Source organism: Aquarana catesbeiana, linkage group LG01, assembly GCF_042186555.1.
Source record: "Aquarana catesbeiana isolate 2022-GZ linkage group LG01, ASM4218655v1, whole genome shotgun sequence".
NCBI lineage: Eukaryota > Metazoa > Chordata > Amphibia > Anura > Ranidae > Aquarana > Aquarana catesbeiana.
The window spans coordinates 228,946,047-228,963,094 of record NC_133324.1 but is presented as its reverse complement, the minus strand read 5'-3'; the positions used below and the strand labels follow the sequence as shown (position 1 = coordinate 228,963,094).

At 39.4% G+C, this 17,048-nt stretch overlaps 1 protein-coding gene across 2 annotated transcripts in view; it reads right to left on the bottom strand.

The window, feature by feature from the left end:
* KSR2 (kinase suppressor of ras 2) overlaps positions 1 to 17,048 on the bottom strand; it is a 707,775-nt gene that overhangs the window by 419,026 nt on the left and 271,701 nt on the right. For both annotated transcript variants that reach the window (XM_073625662.1, XM_073625672.1), the window contains exon 4: positions 7,273 to 7,777. In XM_073625662.1, the coding sequence (XP_073481763.1) occupies positions 7,273 to 7,777 (505 nt within the window). The remainder of the gene's footprint in view (positions 1 to 7,272; positions 7,778 to 17,048) is intronic.

Here is a 17,048-nt window from a genome sequence, read left to right as displayed (position 1 = left end):
CATTTTATTATTATTATAATATTATTTTTGAAAATTATTTATAGATATTTATTATATTATAATTTATGATTTTGTGTTTCAAAGTGTATCATACCCGGGCTGTCTACTAGATTCTTGTTTGGACAAATTTAAGTGAGCTATTCCTAAGAATTACAGGCCTACAATATAAAACGCGAAATTTCCATGTGAAACAATGTACCGCTTTTAGCACCAAAAATCTGACATAATCATACCGCCAGGGAGGTTAAGACTCTATGAACTTTGCCTTCGCATTTTACTCTATTTAAATCACATTACAACAAGACATCTGCTGTGAGCACATGAAAACGTTTTTTTTTTTTTTTTTTTTTTTTTTAATTTAAATCGATTTTTTTGGATTTTTATCAAATTTATTTTAATAAAATGCTTTTGAAGTAAAAATCTATCTAACGTTATCTATTTAAGACACATTAATTACTTTAGTTTATTCAGCATCAAATGGAGCTTAGTTATGTAGCTGGAGGCTGTATAATGTGCAATAATTACATTTTTGGTAAACTCATTCAATGAATCCAAGTTCTGCAAGCTGAGATAACATGCACTGCATTGATGCATTCACACAATTACACAGTAAGCATGAGATAAACCAAAGTTCAGGAATATTCCTGTATCCCATTGTTTTGCAAATCTATGTACACTACAAACTGTATGATTGAATCGGTTCTGAGATCGCTGTTTTACTAATCTGACAGCTTATTATTCTACACAGGAATCCTTCATTTTGTTTGCAAATATTAAAGATACTTACTACCAGCAGGAATGAGTCGTTACATTTAAAGAGCACCTGTCATTTCAGATCCATCATGGCAGCGCCTGTTAGCGGGCATCCACTCACCTTCTGCCGCCACGTCCCTCACCTTATTGAGTCACTGCCGCATCACCAGCCATCCCATTAAAGTGAATGGGACTGTCAGTGAGTCAACAGCGGGTCAGAGAAGGAACGGCTGTGAGACAGAGATGACAGTTGCTCTTTAAAAATTATGATTTAAATCAAATCCACCCTAATATATATATATATATACTGTATATAAACATACTTTATTTTTTTAAGGAGAGAGTGAGCTATACATCCAGTATATTCAGGATAAAGCTGTATAGATTTTTATTACAAAATATGCTTTTTTTCAACATTTTCTACTTGTGAGGAACTCTTAACGACCTGTGCCAGCTAATAGTCTCTAGACTGTTACTCTAGAGAGCTAATGCCAAGACAGATTTTGACATCTATTTGTAGGCTTCCAAAGGGTTACTGAAAAGGAAAAAAAAAACTTATCTGGTCCAAAACAGCAGCAAATTAGTAAGTTAAATTAAAAATCCAGGAAGCAGTTTCTGCATTAGGCTGTAGTATGGGGTCCTGCTTCCCGCACCCATCTCCGCTTATAATTTTTGCTGTAATTAATTCTTGAACAATCTCATCTGTTTGCTGGGATATTTGGGTCTCCAGTTTGCATGCAACATTCATTTACAGTCATCCAGTGAAACGATGTTATCAGCTGCTCATGTGAGACTGTGCAGGACTTAGTGAACGACATAGACCGGATCTCTGCATCCTCCTTGCACATGGCCAGGAATCTCTGAATGGAAATATATGTGTCTGTAGGGTATGGCTGGCTACACACTGTAAATGGAATGTATTTATTACACAGAAACACCCGACATGTTTTCAATCATGTTTAAACTCTTCCACTATTTGTGTGCTGAAGATTTCACCATCCCGGTGTATGTTTGATGTCCATAGGGAGATGCATAGGGGTTGATTTACTAAAGGCAAAAAGACTGTGCACTTTGCAAAGTGCAGTTTCACTCTGCAAGAGCAGTTGCTCCAGAGCTTAGTAAATGAGCAGAAGCTCTGCTGACTTCAATTACCAATCACATGCAAGCAAAAATGCTGTTTTCTTTATTCTCCTTGCACGTGATTGGGTATTCTTTGCAAAGCGAAGCCTTACCTCATTTACTAAGCTCTGGAGCAACTGCAATTGCAGAGGACAATTGCACTTTAAAAAGTGCGCAATCTATTTGCCTTTAGTAAATCAACCTCATAGTACTAACTAAACGTTTCATTTACAATGCATTGAAAAACAAGGTCATTGTCAGCAGAGGGCCAATATCAGGAAATGCTTTGATCAAATCAAAAGAAGCACAAAACATTATTTCCTTTCTTGTCATCCTGAATTTTTATATCTACTAATGCAACCTAGGAAAGCTTTCCCTAAGAAACATAGAGCCTGCTGTTGCTCATTTTTCATTCGGCAAATTCAAGCTGTCTGCTGACTCTGAGGCTTCAGTAATTTGAATCCCTAAATGTGGCCATGCATTGCTCGAATTTCAGCTAATTTCTGCTGGCTCAGCCACAATTTGAGCAGTGTATGTCCGAGCCAACACCTTTCCATTCTGCAAAAGCTGATTGTACAATTGCCTTGTTGAAGGGGCCCGACAGAATATTGTCACCCAAACAGCACCTGTATGCAATCAGAAGCAGGCAACAATAAAAATAAAAGATATACATAGCGCACCCCAGATGAGGCTGCAACAGTAAATAATGTACTTTTGTAACAATGTCACATAATGAGACATTCCTAATTAATCCATGATGAGGGTTAGTCCATAGATGGATAAACAGATTGCTTTCCTTAGTGGCTGCTGGTTCAGAAAAGAGCTAGAAGAGACTCTGGGGTGGAGAGGGAGACAAGAAGCAGCGCCATCTAAGTGTAGCAGTAAGGCATTTTAATAGATAAAACGAAAGAGTTACACTCACAAGAAGATGATTATAACCAGCATGTAAAGTTTAGATCATCCGCTCTGTCCCAGGAGAGGTGCTGTGTGTCTGTGGCCATGGGTACTGCGGCGGATCCGGTCACGCTGGTGGCTCCCATTGCTTCCAGGGGACTCGGTGGTTCTCGGAGACACTCGGAAGCACAGATGACGTCACTACCGGGTACAAGATCAGCGAGCGTAGCGTGCGTTCAGAGCACAGAGCCTGCGGAGCCTGAGGAAGGACCATGCATGGTCCAGATTCACGACACGCCCGCTGATCCTGTACTTGGTAGTGATGTCATCTGTACTTCTGAGTGTCCCTGAGCACTGACAAAGCGATGGGAGCCACCGGCGCAGCCGGATTCACGGCAATACCCACGGGCACAGACACAGCACCTCTCCTGGGGCAGAGCGGATGATCTAAGCTTTACATGCTGGTTATAATCAGAAGCAGGCACTGTTCAGTTACTTTGACTAGAACACAATTGCCCAGCGGAGAGATTTTGACCATCCACACTGTAATGCCCCGTACACACGATTGGACATTCCGACAACAAAATCCATGGATTTTTTCTGACGGATGTTGGCTCAAACTTGTCTTGCATACACACAGTCACACAAAGTTCGTCGGAAATTGCGAACGTCAAAAACGCGGTGATGTACAACATGTACGACGGGCCAAGAAAAATGAAGTTCAATAGCCAGTGCGGCTCTTCTGCTTGATTCCGAGCATGCGTGGAACTTTGTTGCGTCGGAATTGTGTACACATAATCAGAATTTATGCAAATAAATTTTGTTGTTGGAAAATTTGAGATCCAGATCTCAAATTTTGTGCGACGGAAATTCCGATAGAATATGTCCGATGGAGCCTACACACAGTCAAATTTTCCGACAAAAGGCTCCCATCAAACATTTTCCGTCTGAAAATCTGACCGTGTGTACGGGGCATGAGTGTGGATGGAGGTATCTGATAAGAGTTTTTTTGCTCAGCCCACAGTCTGAACAAAAGAAATCTATATGTGTAGCCCCAGCATAAAGTAGAACTATAGGCAACATTTATTTTTTTTTTCATTTTGGATAGAGTAAATGATTTTTAATTTCATTTTAAATAATAATTTCAAATAGAGAGGGTGAATCTCCTTAGCACGGACAGCAATAAAAACTGACAAGCATTCTAATCCCTCTCCACTCTATCCAAAACCAAAAAAAAAAAAAAGTTTTGCCTTTAGTTATACTTGTCTTATACTTTGTCTCACAACAAGGACTTTTTTTATTTGTGTAATTGTTCCAGATCAGTGATTTACAAAGTATTAAAAGACCAATACCTGGGGGTGAAGATTGGGAGTACTGTCGCTACCTAGTTAGAGCAAAACCTGTCCCCCCTACTCAGGTTGTTCTCTCAGAGGTGTAAGTCCTGAAAGTCTCCCCCACTAACCACTGTTAACAGGGTCAATCTAATTAAAAGGGCTTTTTTTACATATGTTTTTATACTTTGTTAGAAATACACCCATACCCTTGCCGAAATCTTTCTTCACCAAAATAGATGGAATTGTCCTCTCCCTTGTGTGGACAAGGAAGACCCCTCATTTTGCTAAGACAACTTTACTATTGGGCAGAGGGGTTCTGTAATGGTGCAGAGGTGGTTTTCTATACTTGGAGATAACCCCGCAGTGACTCTGGAAGCAGTCTTTCTGGGTTCCTAAGCAGCTCTTAGCAATTTTGGCAGGACCCTCGCTCTCACCCTCTGTCACTTGTTTGACAGACACCATAGAATATTGCCAGGTCAAGATATTGTACCCCTCCTTTTCATCACATACTGCCCTGTGGGGAAACCCCACCCTTTCCCATTTCATATGCATACCAGACCCTTAGTTTTGGGCTAATCAGGGAATAGTGAACCCTGAAACTATGGGAAATAAATGGAATTTACTGACCTTAAAGCTAAATATAGTCTTCCTAATTGGATTTTTTCTAGGTTTTTGCAGTTAAGACATGCAGTTTCAACACAATTTCCCACACCTATCACCTTACTTTAGAATCATATCCTATTGAAAGGCTGTTTACCTCAAGCATGGCAGGAAAAACACTCTCCTCCATTTATCTCAAACGCTAATTTGCCCATGCTAGTAAATTGGCTTACACGTTTCAGAAATTGAGGGATGATTTGACCGACCTCGCGGAGGATGGCTGGGTGGACTGTACAAGTAATTATGTCACTGACATGATCTCTGCTAAGAATAGATTTATTCAACTAAAGTTTCTCCACAGAGCTTACTACACCACACAGAGACTAGCTAATATCTACCTTACAGTTAGCCTCTTGTTCAAGAGATGTCAAGCATTTGTAGGTACATTCTTTCATATGGTGTGGACCTCTCCCCTAATTCATACCTTTTTGTAAGCAACAGTTAATATTCCTAATAATAAGTGTGACTTAACCCTCAGATTGGATCCAAAGGTGATGCTACTAGGCATTCTTGATGGTAAAAAGCTGGGTCAATATGTGAAACAATTTGACATATGAGAGTAGAAAGTACCAACAAAAAAATTATGACAAAATTTTAAATGCTCGGATTGATGCATGGGGCCACTTATGGTATTTATGATCTCAGAAAAAAATAATAGCTGTATAGAACAGACTGTGGGATAGTAGGCAATATTAGTTACCCATTCAGTGTAGTATACAATGAAGTTTATTAAAAAAAACAATGTGGAAATTCACATATAATAGAAAAACTCAACACCTTCCAAAGGTATATTTATAATATTATCCTATCTTCTCCCCACCCCTGCAATTCCTCATACTCCATTCCATGTATTGCACCGTCCCTCCGTCTTACTCTCCTTCCTTTATTTCTCCTCTTCCTCCCCTCCTCTCCCACTTCCCTTCTCCTCCTGGATGATACTATTTGACTTGTGAACGAGAAGTAAGCAGTCCTGTCCTGTAAACTTTACTTGAAGAAGCTTCTTATTGTATGTGAATTTGATACAGGTTAATAATATGTGAGTGGCATGTACAGGATTGGATGTTGCTTCACCACTTTGTTATCTGTAATTGTAATCAGTTTTACCCTTCCTTCAATACCCTTCCCTGTCATGGTGATGAGACTCAGACAATACAAGCAGTGAGTTCAAAATTTCTATGTCAGCATAAAAGTAGAGCAACTAGTATTTTTTAGAGGAAATCAGCAATAGCATCCCCCATATCTCTCTCAGGAAATGTTTCCTTTAAAGTGATATTAAAGTCTTGTTTTTTTTTTTGTTTGTTTAAAAATAACAAACATGTTATACTTACCTGCTCTGTGCAGTAGTTTTGCACAGGGCAGCCCAGATCCTCCTCTTTTCGGGTCCCTTACCAGAACTTCTGGCCCCTCCCTCCTGCCAATGCCCCCAGAGCAAGCAGCTTGCTCTGGGGGCACCCGAGCCAAGCCATTGCTCCGTGTGTCCTTTTAGACACAAAGCCATGGCTCAGCCCCGCCCTTTTCTCTACTTATTGGCTCACTGACTTTGACAGCAGTGGGAGCCAATGGCACCCACTGCTGTCTCAGCCAATGAGGAGGGAGAGCCTGAGCCTGAGACGTACAACATCACTGGATCAAGATGGGGCTCAGGTTAGTATTAGGATAGAATGCATTAAGATAAAAACCCTCCTGCCTTTAGAACCACTTTAAGTGCTGATTTTGCTTGTTAAAGAGAAAATGAGAGAGAGAGAAAGAGGGGGAGAAAGAGAAAGAGGGGGAGGAAAAGATTGATTGATAGATAGATAGATAGATAGATGGATGGATGGATAGATAGATAGATAGATAGATAGATAGATAGATAGATATATAGATAGATAGATAGATAGATAGATAGATAGATAGATAGATAGATAGATAGATAGATAGATAGATAGATAGATAGATAGATAGATAGATAGATAGATAGATAGATAGATAGATAGATACTGTAGATAGATATACTTAAAAATAATATTTAATATTACTCTAGCCCAAAAAATCTGTATATATTTAATATAAAATTCTGAATTACTCAGTACTTGCATACCCCACTTTTAAGTACACAATGGAGTTTATTTACTAAAGCTATAAAGTGCCAAATCAGACTCACTTCTGCATAGAAACCAATGAGCTTCCATGTTTTATTACCAAAGCTTAATTGAACAAACTGGGGTTAGAAGCTCATTGGTTTCTATGCAGAAGTGAGCCTGATTTTGCACTTTCCAGCTTTAGTAAATAAACCCCATTGTGTACTTAAAAGTGGGGTATGCCTGTATTGTGTTAAATAGTTTAATAGTAAATCTAGTTCACTAGTATTAAACAATGCTTCTTATAAACCATTTCATTCTGTGACCTGCATAATAAATGGGGATCGCCATTAGCATAAGAGGCTCCCCCCAATACTGGAGGTCATGAGATACTATAGACTCTGTAGCTTTCCCTGTGACACACAGATCTAGATCATTTTATATTCACTTACTTGGGGGTGTGAGACTCATCCACACGGTGTCCGACCTGGAACTCGTGAGACTTGCTTCGATGCAACGAGGTGAATCCAGGTATAAGGTGAATGAGTTTCCGTGACGAAGGTGGAGGGGTGCCAGGTGGTTTTAACTTGTTCCTTCGCCGTACAGGGGGAGTGCCTGGAGGGGTCATAGTAGTAACTATGTTAGGTGTCCTTGGTGGATTAGTGTGTGCTGTATGTCGTTGGCGGGGTGATGGTGGTAAGGAGCGATGCCCAGTCTCTGATGATTGGCAGGAGCCTGGATATGCTTCAACAGTCAACCTGTCTACATTAGTGTACATAGATCCATAAGCTACAGGCAAATGGCAGTAGTGCTGGATGCATTTGGACTGTAGTTTGGGACTCTGTGTGAGGTGTGTTCGAATCCACTGGGCTGTCTCTTGGGTGAACGGACTATTTTCCTTCCCCGTCTCTGTAGCTGGCCACGGAATGGCCCAGTCTTGCTTAGACAGGCTGCTTCCTAAAAGTAAAACAGACAAATGTAAAGGAAAACAGTAATATCTTTGCATTAGAATTAAAATATATTTATCAATTTAAGGGAAAGCTATACTTTTACAATACATAAACACATGAATTTACTATAGCCAGTGATATCAATCAAATTTGCCAAAATATTCTCTTACTTTCTGCCATGTCTTTCCATGCGCCTTGATCGCTGTCATCAAAGGCCAAGACCAATGTAAACATTGCTCTGCTTACAATCAGCTTGTCTGCAGTCTGCACTGCAATTGCAGACAAGGAGTGTCAGATACAATGTCTCCACTGCCAAGAGCTATACATTATTATTTCTATGCTGCAATGAACATATGCAGTCAGTTGGGATTAAACATTCCTGCAAGCAGGTAACTCCTGCATGATTTAGATAAGCTCTACTCCTTATATATGTGGTCTCAGATATGCAGACAACCATCTGTAGAAAGCAGAATGTAAATCCAGAGGGCTTTCTGGTTCTTTTTGGTTCTCAGCCCTAGTCTAGAAATAGATGTTCTTTTCACACAGTTACATTTATGTAGGGCCATCCAAGTTCTTGCAGCCTGTGATCCCAGTTATTGCAGCCGTGCATTGCAGCTTATAAATCATGTATGGATTATGCCATTCAAAATGTTAAATCATTATATGTGAAGCTGATTTCTTTCTTGTTCTTGCTTCTACTCTAGAGTTATAGTGCAGAATAGAGAAGGGGAGTTACTGTGTACACCTAGCACACTTACTGACCTAGGGTGACAATACTGCACCCTCCCCCCTATAAATAAAGTACAGTAAATGACACCCTAGGACAGGAAGCAGGTTACTGGCAATATTACAACTACCCACCTAAGTTACTAGACAATAATAATGGCATAAGTTGTTGTTGGCACACTTGGAACTAAGAATAGCAGCAACATAATTAAGATGATGCAGATAATAATAAAAGACTAACCTTAACCATACCTGTCTATAGTACGATTTGTTCTAGTGGGGTATTGGAATATGCTATTCTGTGCACACAAACAGTTATGACAGTATCACTGAGACAGCCATTCCGATTATTCTTCACACGAAGGATGAGAATGTCAGCAATGCCAACAATAATTTATCTATAAAGCATCATCTCCCAGCAAGCTTACTATGCATCCAATGTTCAGTCTTACCATCTATTATAAGGACATTGCCTTTAAATGGTTTGCCTTAAAGTGCTACTAAACCCAGGACCATGCATTCCCTACATCTGGTCTCCCAGAGTACAAAGAACAAGGAAATGCATTTATTTTAGTAGGTATAAACTGATAAATACCTTTTCTCATCAGCAGTATATAGCAGTCTTGTGACTTCTATCAGTGTCTGGTTAAAGCTTGTAGGAGGATTTTGTATTCTCCTCTGACTGTCCTATGAGGCTGCAGGACCCATGACTGTCTGTCTGGACAATGCTGATTGGCCCTATGATGATCACATGCACCCTCCAAAGAAATGAAAAACACTCTAGCAATACACACCAAACTGAGAATATGCAGAGTGCCCCCAAGGCACTGTTCTATCAGGAGATAGATTGGGGACAGTGGAAGAGGGGGAGAATCAGAGAAGACGGGGTCAAACAGCCTTTTTTTACACAATGCAGAGAATTAACCCATTAGGTTCCACAGTGAATATAACAAGCATGCTTTACTGCATATACAGACTGACTTTACTGTTGTGGGTTTGCAGTGCCTTGAAACAGTATTCATACCCTGAACATTTTCCACATTTTGTCATGTTACAACCAAAAAACTAATTGTATTTTATTGGGATTTTATGTGATAGACCAACACAAAGTGGCACATAATTGTGAAGTGGAAGGAAAATGATAAATGGTTTTCAAAATGTTTTACAAATAAATACCTGAAAAGTGTGGCGTGCATTTGTATTCATCCCCCTTTACTCTGATACAACTAACTAAAATCTAGTGGAACCAATTGTCTTCTTAAGTCACCTAATTAGTAAATAGAGTCCACTTGTGTGTATTTTTTCTCAGTATAAGCTGTTCTGTGAAGCCCTCAGAGGTTTGTTAGAGAACCTTAGTGAACAAACAACATCATGAAGGCTAAGGAACATGCTAGATAGGTCAGGGGTAAAGCTGTGGACAAGTTTAAAGGGTTAGGTTATAAAAAAAATCCCAAGCTTTGAACATCTCACGGAGCACTGTTCAATCCATCATCCAAAAATTAAGAGTATGGTACAACTGCAAACCTACCAAGACATGGCCATCCACCTAAACTGACAGGCCGGGCAAGGAGAGCATTAATCAGAGAAGCAGCCAAGAGGCCCATGGTAACTCTGGAGGAGCTGCAGAAATCCACAGCTCAGGTGGGAGAATCTGTCCACAGGACAATTATTAGTTGTGCACTCGACAGATCTGGCCTTTATGGAAGAGTGGCAAGAAGAAAACCATTGTTGAAAGAAAGAATAAGTCCCATTTGCAGTTTGCGAGAAGCCATGTGGGGGACACAGCAAAAATGTGGAAGAAGGTGCTCTGGTCAGATGAGGCCAAAATTGAATTTTTTGGCCTAAAAAGCAAAATGCTATGTGTGGCGGAAAACTAACGCTGCACATCACCCTGAACACACCATCCCCACCTGTGTTAGAATGGCCCAGTCAAAGTCCAGACCTAAATCCAATTGAGATTATGTGGCAAGACTTGAAAATTGCTGTTCACAGATGCTCTCCGTCCAATCTGACAGAACTTGAGCTATTTTGCAAAGAAAAATGGGCAAAAATTTCACTCTAGATGTGCAAAGCTGGTAGAGACATACCTAAAAAGACTTGCAGGTGTAATGGCAGTGAAAGGTGGTTCTGCAAAGTATTGGGGGCTGAATACAAATGAACGCCACACTTTTCACATTTTTATTTGTAAACAATTTTTGAAAACCATTTATCATTTTCCTTCCACTTCACAATTATGTGCCACTTTGTGTTGGTCTATCACATAAAATCCCAATAATATACATTTATATTTTTGGTAGTAACATGACAAAATGTGGAAAATTTCAAAGGGTATGAATACTTTTTCAAGGCACTGTAGTAACACTTTAAGTAATTTTCTGAACACCAACTATCTACTTCCATCTGAACTCACAGAATAAAGAGAATTTTCTGATTTTTTCGAATTGGTATGGGCAATTACAAACTTACAAATTACAAATAATAATTACAAATTATTATGATAATAATGATTATTATCATTATAACTGTTGTTTCCACAAAGATCTTTACTTCTTTTTACCGATCCAACACTTCCTAGTATGGTGCAGTCCCCTTGTTTGTCTCTTTGTCATGATTAGACATAATGATGATGTTTTTTTTTTTTTTTTTTTATACAAGCTCACCGCTTGTGTCATCTGATCACTATAGTAAAAATTATAGAACGTTTTCACTTTCTGAAGGACAAAAAAAATGAGGAGACACTTATTACAATTTGTACAATATAGGGCTTACTGCAGCCCCCTACCCCCCAACCCTTCTGTCCTAAGTTCTGGCCCACCAGTGCCATTCTAGTTAATACAGTCTTGTCTGACTCCCACACACAGTATTTGTGGCAGCAGCACAGACCATAACTTATGACTTACCTGCATTTCTGATAAGATATTTCTAAAACGTATTACCTGCAAAGATTTCATTTAATGTCATTGCAAGGGTTATAAAGATTTTATGGCTAGGAATTTATTAAGTGTTACATATTGCATTATGCCCTATGGATAGTCTGCCTTGGCAAAGCCCTTTCCATAGGGAAACTTTATTGCCACTCTGGAAGTGCAGAGCATTTTATCCACAATTGGATACACTTCAATGCAGAGAAAATGACAGCACACATCTGTCTCCCAGTTGTAAAAGTTATTTTAGAAGAAAAAAAAAAGAACTCCTGCTTTTAAATGTAGGAAATAAAAACATTGTTTTTCTTTAGCAAACCTGTATACATGTGTAGTTTTTAGGGAATGCATCGACAATGACCCAATTCAAGAATCACTCTCAGGGGATGTTAAACCAATATGTATTCATTTGGGATAACACAAAATAGCTACATGTAGTAAAGAAGCCAACAATTCTGCAATAATTTGATATAATAATTCTCTGGAAATGTATTCCTTATATGATCCATGGTCATAAGAAGTGAACCTAAAGTTGGTACCCCTACATACTTATACAGTAGTATATACCTGTGACAAATCAGGGCTACCGGCACAGCTGTAGTGCAGAACTGCAGGCGTTTTGCCGCGTACACACAACCGGACTTTTCAACCGGACTGGTCTGACGGAACGAATCCGTCGGACAATCCGACCCTGTGTGGGCTTCATCGGACCTTCAGCTGACTTTTTCTGTCGAAAATCAAACGGACTTTAGATTTGGAACATGTTTCAAATCTTTCCGACAGACTCGAGTCCGGACGAAAAATCCGTTCGTCTGTATGCTAGTCCGATGGACAAAAAAGGACGCTAGGGCAGCTATTGGCTACTGGCTATGAACTTCCTTATTCTAGTCCCCCTACGTCATCACGTTCAAACGAACGGACTTTCGAACGCACTTTAGTCCGTTCGTGTGTGGCCAAGTCTGGTTGTTCCAAAGTCCGTTGTAACTCTGTCAAAAGTCCGTTGGAAAGACCGTCGAACCTTTAATGCTGAAAAGTCCGGTCGTGTGTACACAGCATAAGCGTACCTGCTTCCTATCTGCTCCACAAAAAAAAAAAAATGAAGGAAAAAAAATAATCAAGGCATAGCCCTGATTTACTAAAGAAAATGAACAAAATCACACACACATATACACAACCTTTAAAATTATGCAAAATCTCAATACACCCCAAACTAAAATGTAAAAAAAAAAATTAAATGTTACTAATCAATGGGAAACTTGGGCCTGGGATGATGCATACAACCACCTTCTTAAAAAACTTTATGGCAGAAGGCCCCCTTCAAATCAGACACCCCACTTCAGATCACAGTCGTCCCCCCCCCCCCCCCGACCACACCAGAGTATTCCCATCACATCAGAGTCCCTTATCACACCAGATTCCCCATCTCTCTCTTAACTAGGGCAAACTGGGTCTCATGTTCGGCACCCTGACTGAAAATCACTGGTATACAGGGCTTTTTTTTTTCCAGCAGGAATGTGGAGGAAGGCAGTTTCGCCAACCCCAGCATTGAATGTATCCAATGGTAAGGGGTGCTGAGATGTACTGGAGGGTCCTTTGATGATGGCTGCTGGGGGATCAATTGTCACTGGGGTGAATCTATTGTTGACGTAGGGGTCTATAGTTGCTGGGGAAGGGGATCTTATGTTGCTGGGGAAGGGGGTCTTATGTTGCTGGGGGGGTCTTATGATACTGGGAGGGATCTACTGTTGAGGGAGGGGTTGTTGCTGGCTGCTGGAGGGTCTACTAATGTTGGCTACAGGGAGATCTGTTGTTACTAGCAGGGGTCTCTAGTACCTGGGGTGGATCTATTTGTTGCTGGGGGGTATTTTGTTGCAGGGGTCTATTGGTGCTGGTGGGTTATACGGTTGCTGGTGGGGGGGGGGTCTATTGTTGCTGGCTGCAGCAAATCTATCTTACTATTAACAAATTCTGTACAAATTACAAAGCACCACAAAATGATACTTGGATCTGTTTTCTCTAAAAGGAGCGATACTGGGAGGTAGGGCCGAAACAACTAATCGATTAATCGTCAACTAATCGATTATGAAAATAGTTGTCAACTATTTTCATAATCGATTATTTGGCCAGCTGATTAGTTGGTCTGCATACAGAATGCATTATTTGTTTACATATCAGGAAATACAGTGCAGCACACATACAGCTCAGTACACCGTCCATACATGTCAGTAAGAATTTGTGAATGTGTGAGGAGCAATGCCTCATGGGACAGGTAGTCCTGGGCAAAAAGTGAGTGTTTCTAAAGTCAGAAGTTTTTTTATCTTGCTATAGGGGCTCTCTATATTACGCTTTGCAGCTTGCTATTGGGGCACTCTGAAAGCAGGAGGAGCCAGAAGCATCGGTGGGGGACACCAGAAGAGGAAAATCAGGGCTGCTCTGTGCAAAACCATTACACAGAGCAGGTAAGTATAACATGTTTGTTGTTTTAAAAAAAATTACTTTAAAGAGTCTGTGCAGTGAAGATCAGCATCTGAACCTGGAGAAGGTGGAGGCTGATAGACTGGAGGCATTACATATACATTTAAAGTAAAGTTTACCAGTATTGTGCATTATATTTACAATGATCATATCCAGGAAAAAAAAAAGTCTCATCTTTTAGTACTACTTTAATATAAAAGATTTATATCTCCCTTCATATAGGTTCATGTCTGACTCCTATTTAAAATGCCCATATATCCTACTTCTGGGTGTATTTATTATTATATATATGATAAAAGTATTATATATTATTACTTTCACTGTTTCGCAGTATAAATGAACCCCTTATAATAGCGATTATCTGCTCTTTTTTGTACTATAAAGGGCTCATTTTAGTTTTTTTTTTTGTTTAACGCCATTATGACAGGTGATACAAAAAAAAACATGCTGCTGCTACCAAATGTCTTAGGCCTGGTTCACATCTATGCATTTTTGCTGCTTTCTGCAGAAATGCACTACAGTTCATTTAACATGGTTTCCAATGGGACACCGTCACAGCTATGCTTTTTTCAGCCTCTGCGTATTTGGAAAGGGTCAAGGACTTTTTTCAACGAAAAACAGTGCTTTTTTTGGTTCAATAGACTTCAATGGAGAAGCCACAGAAAAGCATGTAGTGTGTTTTTGCAGTATTTTGCATTTTTTAATCTGCCCAACAACAAATTGGCCAAAAAGAAGCATAAAAAAGGCAAAACGCAAATAGCAGCAAAATCGTGTGTGCAAAAATGCAAAACGCACAGCAAAAAGCGGTGTAGAAACAGATTAAAAGCAAATCCCACTAACGATTAGAAAATCAAACGAAGGTTCTTAAAATGACATTTTTTTTGAAGTATGACATTGTTTTTGTATGGCCAGCATATAATATGTTACAGTTCTGTCTGAAAATTAGCAAAACAGTCTTTAATATTTTTTTTTTTTTTAAAAAAAAATTTTTGATCTGAGTCTGATATTTACCAGATTCAACCTCTAATAGTATATACAGTATATATCTCTTCTGTCTGTTATTTTCAGAGTGGATTAGAGATTTTGCTCCCTAACCATATAGTTGGTTATTTATATTTACCACTGCATAGAGATGTTTAAGAATAAATTGCCTTTTTTTATATTTTACATATTAACTAAATTATACACCACACTTTTTTAAAGGTTTTTATCCGATTAATCAAAACAATAATCAGCCAACTAATCGATTATGAAAATAATCGTTAGTTGTAGCCCTACTGGAAGGTAGCTAGGTAGTGGAACCAAGGGATGGTGTTTGGAAGCGGGTAGGGGTTGGAGACAAGGGGTGACTCGCAATGGGGGGAGTATCTGTACTTATTCTGAGAAAGAAAGCCCTGCTGGTATATAATTTGTTGGCACTGGTAGAAATTTACCCATGACAAGGAGTACTTGGGAAAACCCAGGAGGTTGGCTTTTATAAAGAGGAACATACTTTTTTTGAAGTTCTAGTCTTTATTATAAAATTTAGGCTACTAACAAATACTTTCTCCTGCTTTAATTTTTAACCAGACTTTCTACAGTATGTGTGAGAGGCAGCATATGGGGAGTTTACAGTAAGTTTGTTTGTGAATACTTCTCTTAAAATATAAACAGGTCAGCATTAGGGGTTCCCAGATCACCAGATTACCCAAAAAGGGATTTGTGTGGATGGGTAAAATATAGCTATGCACAAATACCATCTGTGCTGATACCAGGCATTTGAGCGAGTATCGGTACTCGCCCAAATGCTCCCGATATCAAAACCGATACGTTGCGGTGCGATACAAAATTAATGGGGGCAAATCACACTGCAAAGAATTGCATGAAATTTGAACAGGAATGCGGTGCGATTTCTGTTCGAATCACATGCGATTTCCCCCACTGCTCCTATGTGTGTATGTATGCGTATAGGAAGGGATTAAAGCACCATCTACTGGGGAGTTTAAAAAATGTTAGAACTCACAGTACAGGGCCACTGGAGGTGCTCACAGGTCTAGAAGAGATGTAGAGGCAAGCTGACATCACTTTTGTGTTATATCCACGAGGTCCCAGAACTTCTTCTCCAGCCCTTTGAGCATCTCCAGCTGCCTTGATTTGCTACCAGATATGTACTGTGAGTTTCAACATTGTTTAAACTGCCCACTTGATGGCATGTTAATCCTTTTCTCTACAAACACACACACACACACAGGAGCGGTGGGGGAAATCACATGTGTTTTGGACAGGAATCGCACTGCATTCCTGTTTGAATCGCATACGACTCTTTGCAGTGCCCTTTGCGCCAATTTTCTTTGTGTTGATGCAAATCGCACCGCAAAGTATCGGTACTTGTACAAGCCGATAAAAAAACAGTGCAACTCTAGTAAAATACTGTACATCTATGACTGGATAAAAAAATGAATCCCTGGGCTAGTAGATTGTGTTTCCTGTATTCATTTCAATAATTAAACCTTACAGAATTAAATTTATTTACTAACAACTGTGCATTACAAAGAATTGCTTTTTTTTATAATCTACTTGCTTCCTTGTTTTTTCATCTCGTTGCATCTCAGTGGTATTGATCTCCTGCATTCCTTTGCAGCCACTTTCTTTTTTACATGAATGTATTCCAGGGATCGCTGCATGGTGTTTATCAGGGAGAGGTTCCTGATTTTTTCCTGACAATCCTTATATAATGTTCAATGAAATGGCTAATGGTAGTCTTCTTTAAAAATTACATTTGTCAGGGTGACAATGCAGCAGCACAATTGGGAGACAACTGGAAGTCACTTGAGCAAGGACTTTCATGGCAGGTCAACAAGTTGCAGATTTAAAAAGCATAAAAAATAACCCGTAAAGTTACATTAGGATGTTAAAGCTTATAGGATGTTAGATTTACATATACTTTTGTTTTAGCCTGGAGTGTCCCTTTAAGACCTTGTTAAGCAATTTTCTTATGATTTCAAAATCAGGATTACAATGGTATTAAAAAAAAAAAAAATGTATTCTCAAATCTCACATTCCAAGCGTGGTTATAATGGAATGAAATGTTATACTGGACATATTGAGCGTAGGAAATATCCTAGTTTAATTGTTGTGGTTGCTAGCTTGTGATCCCAGAGCAGAGAAGTGAGGGCA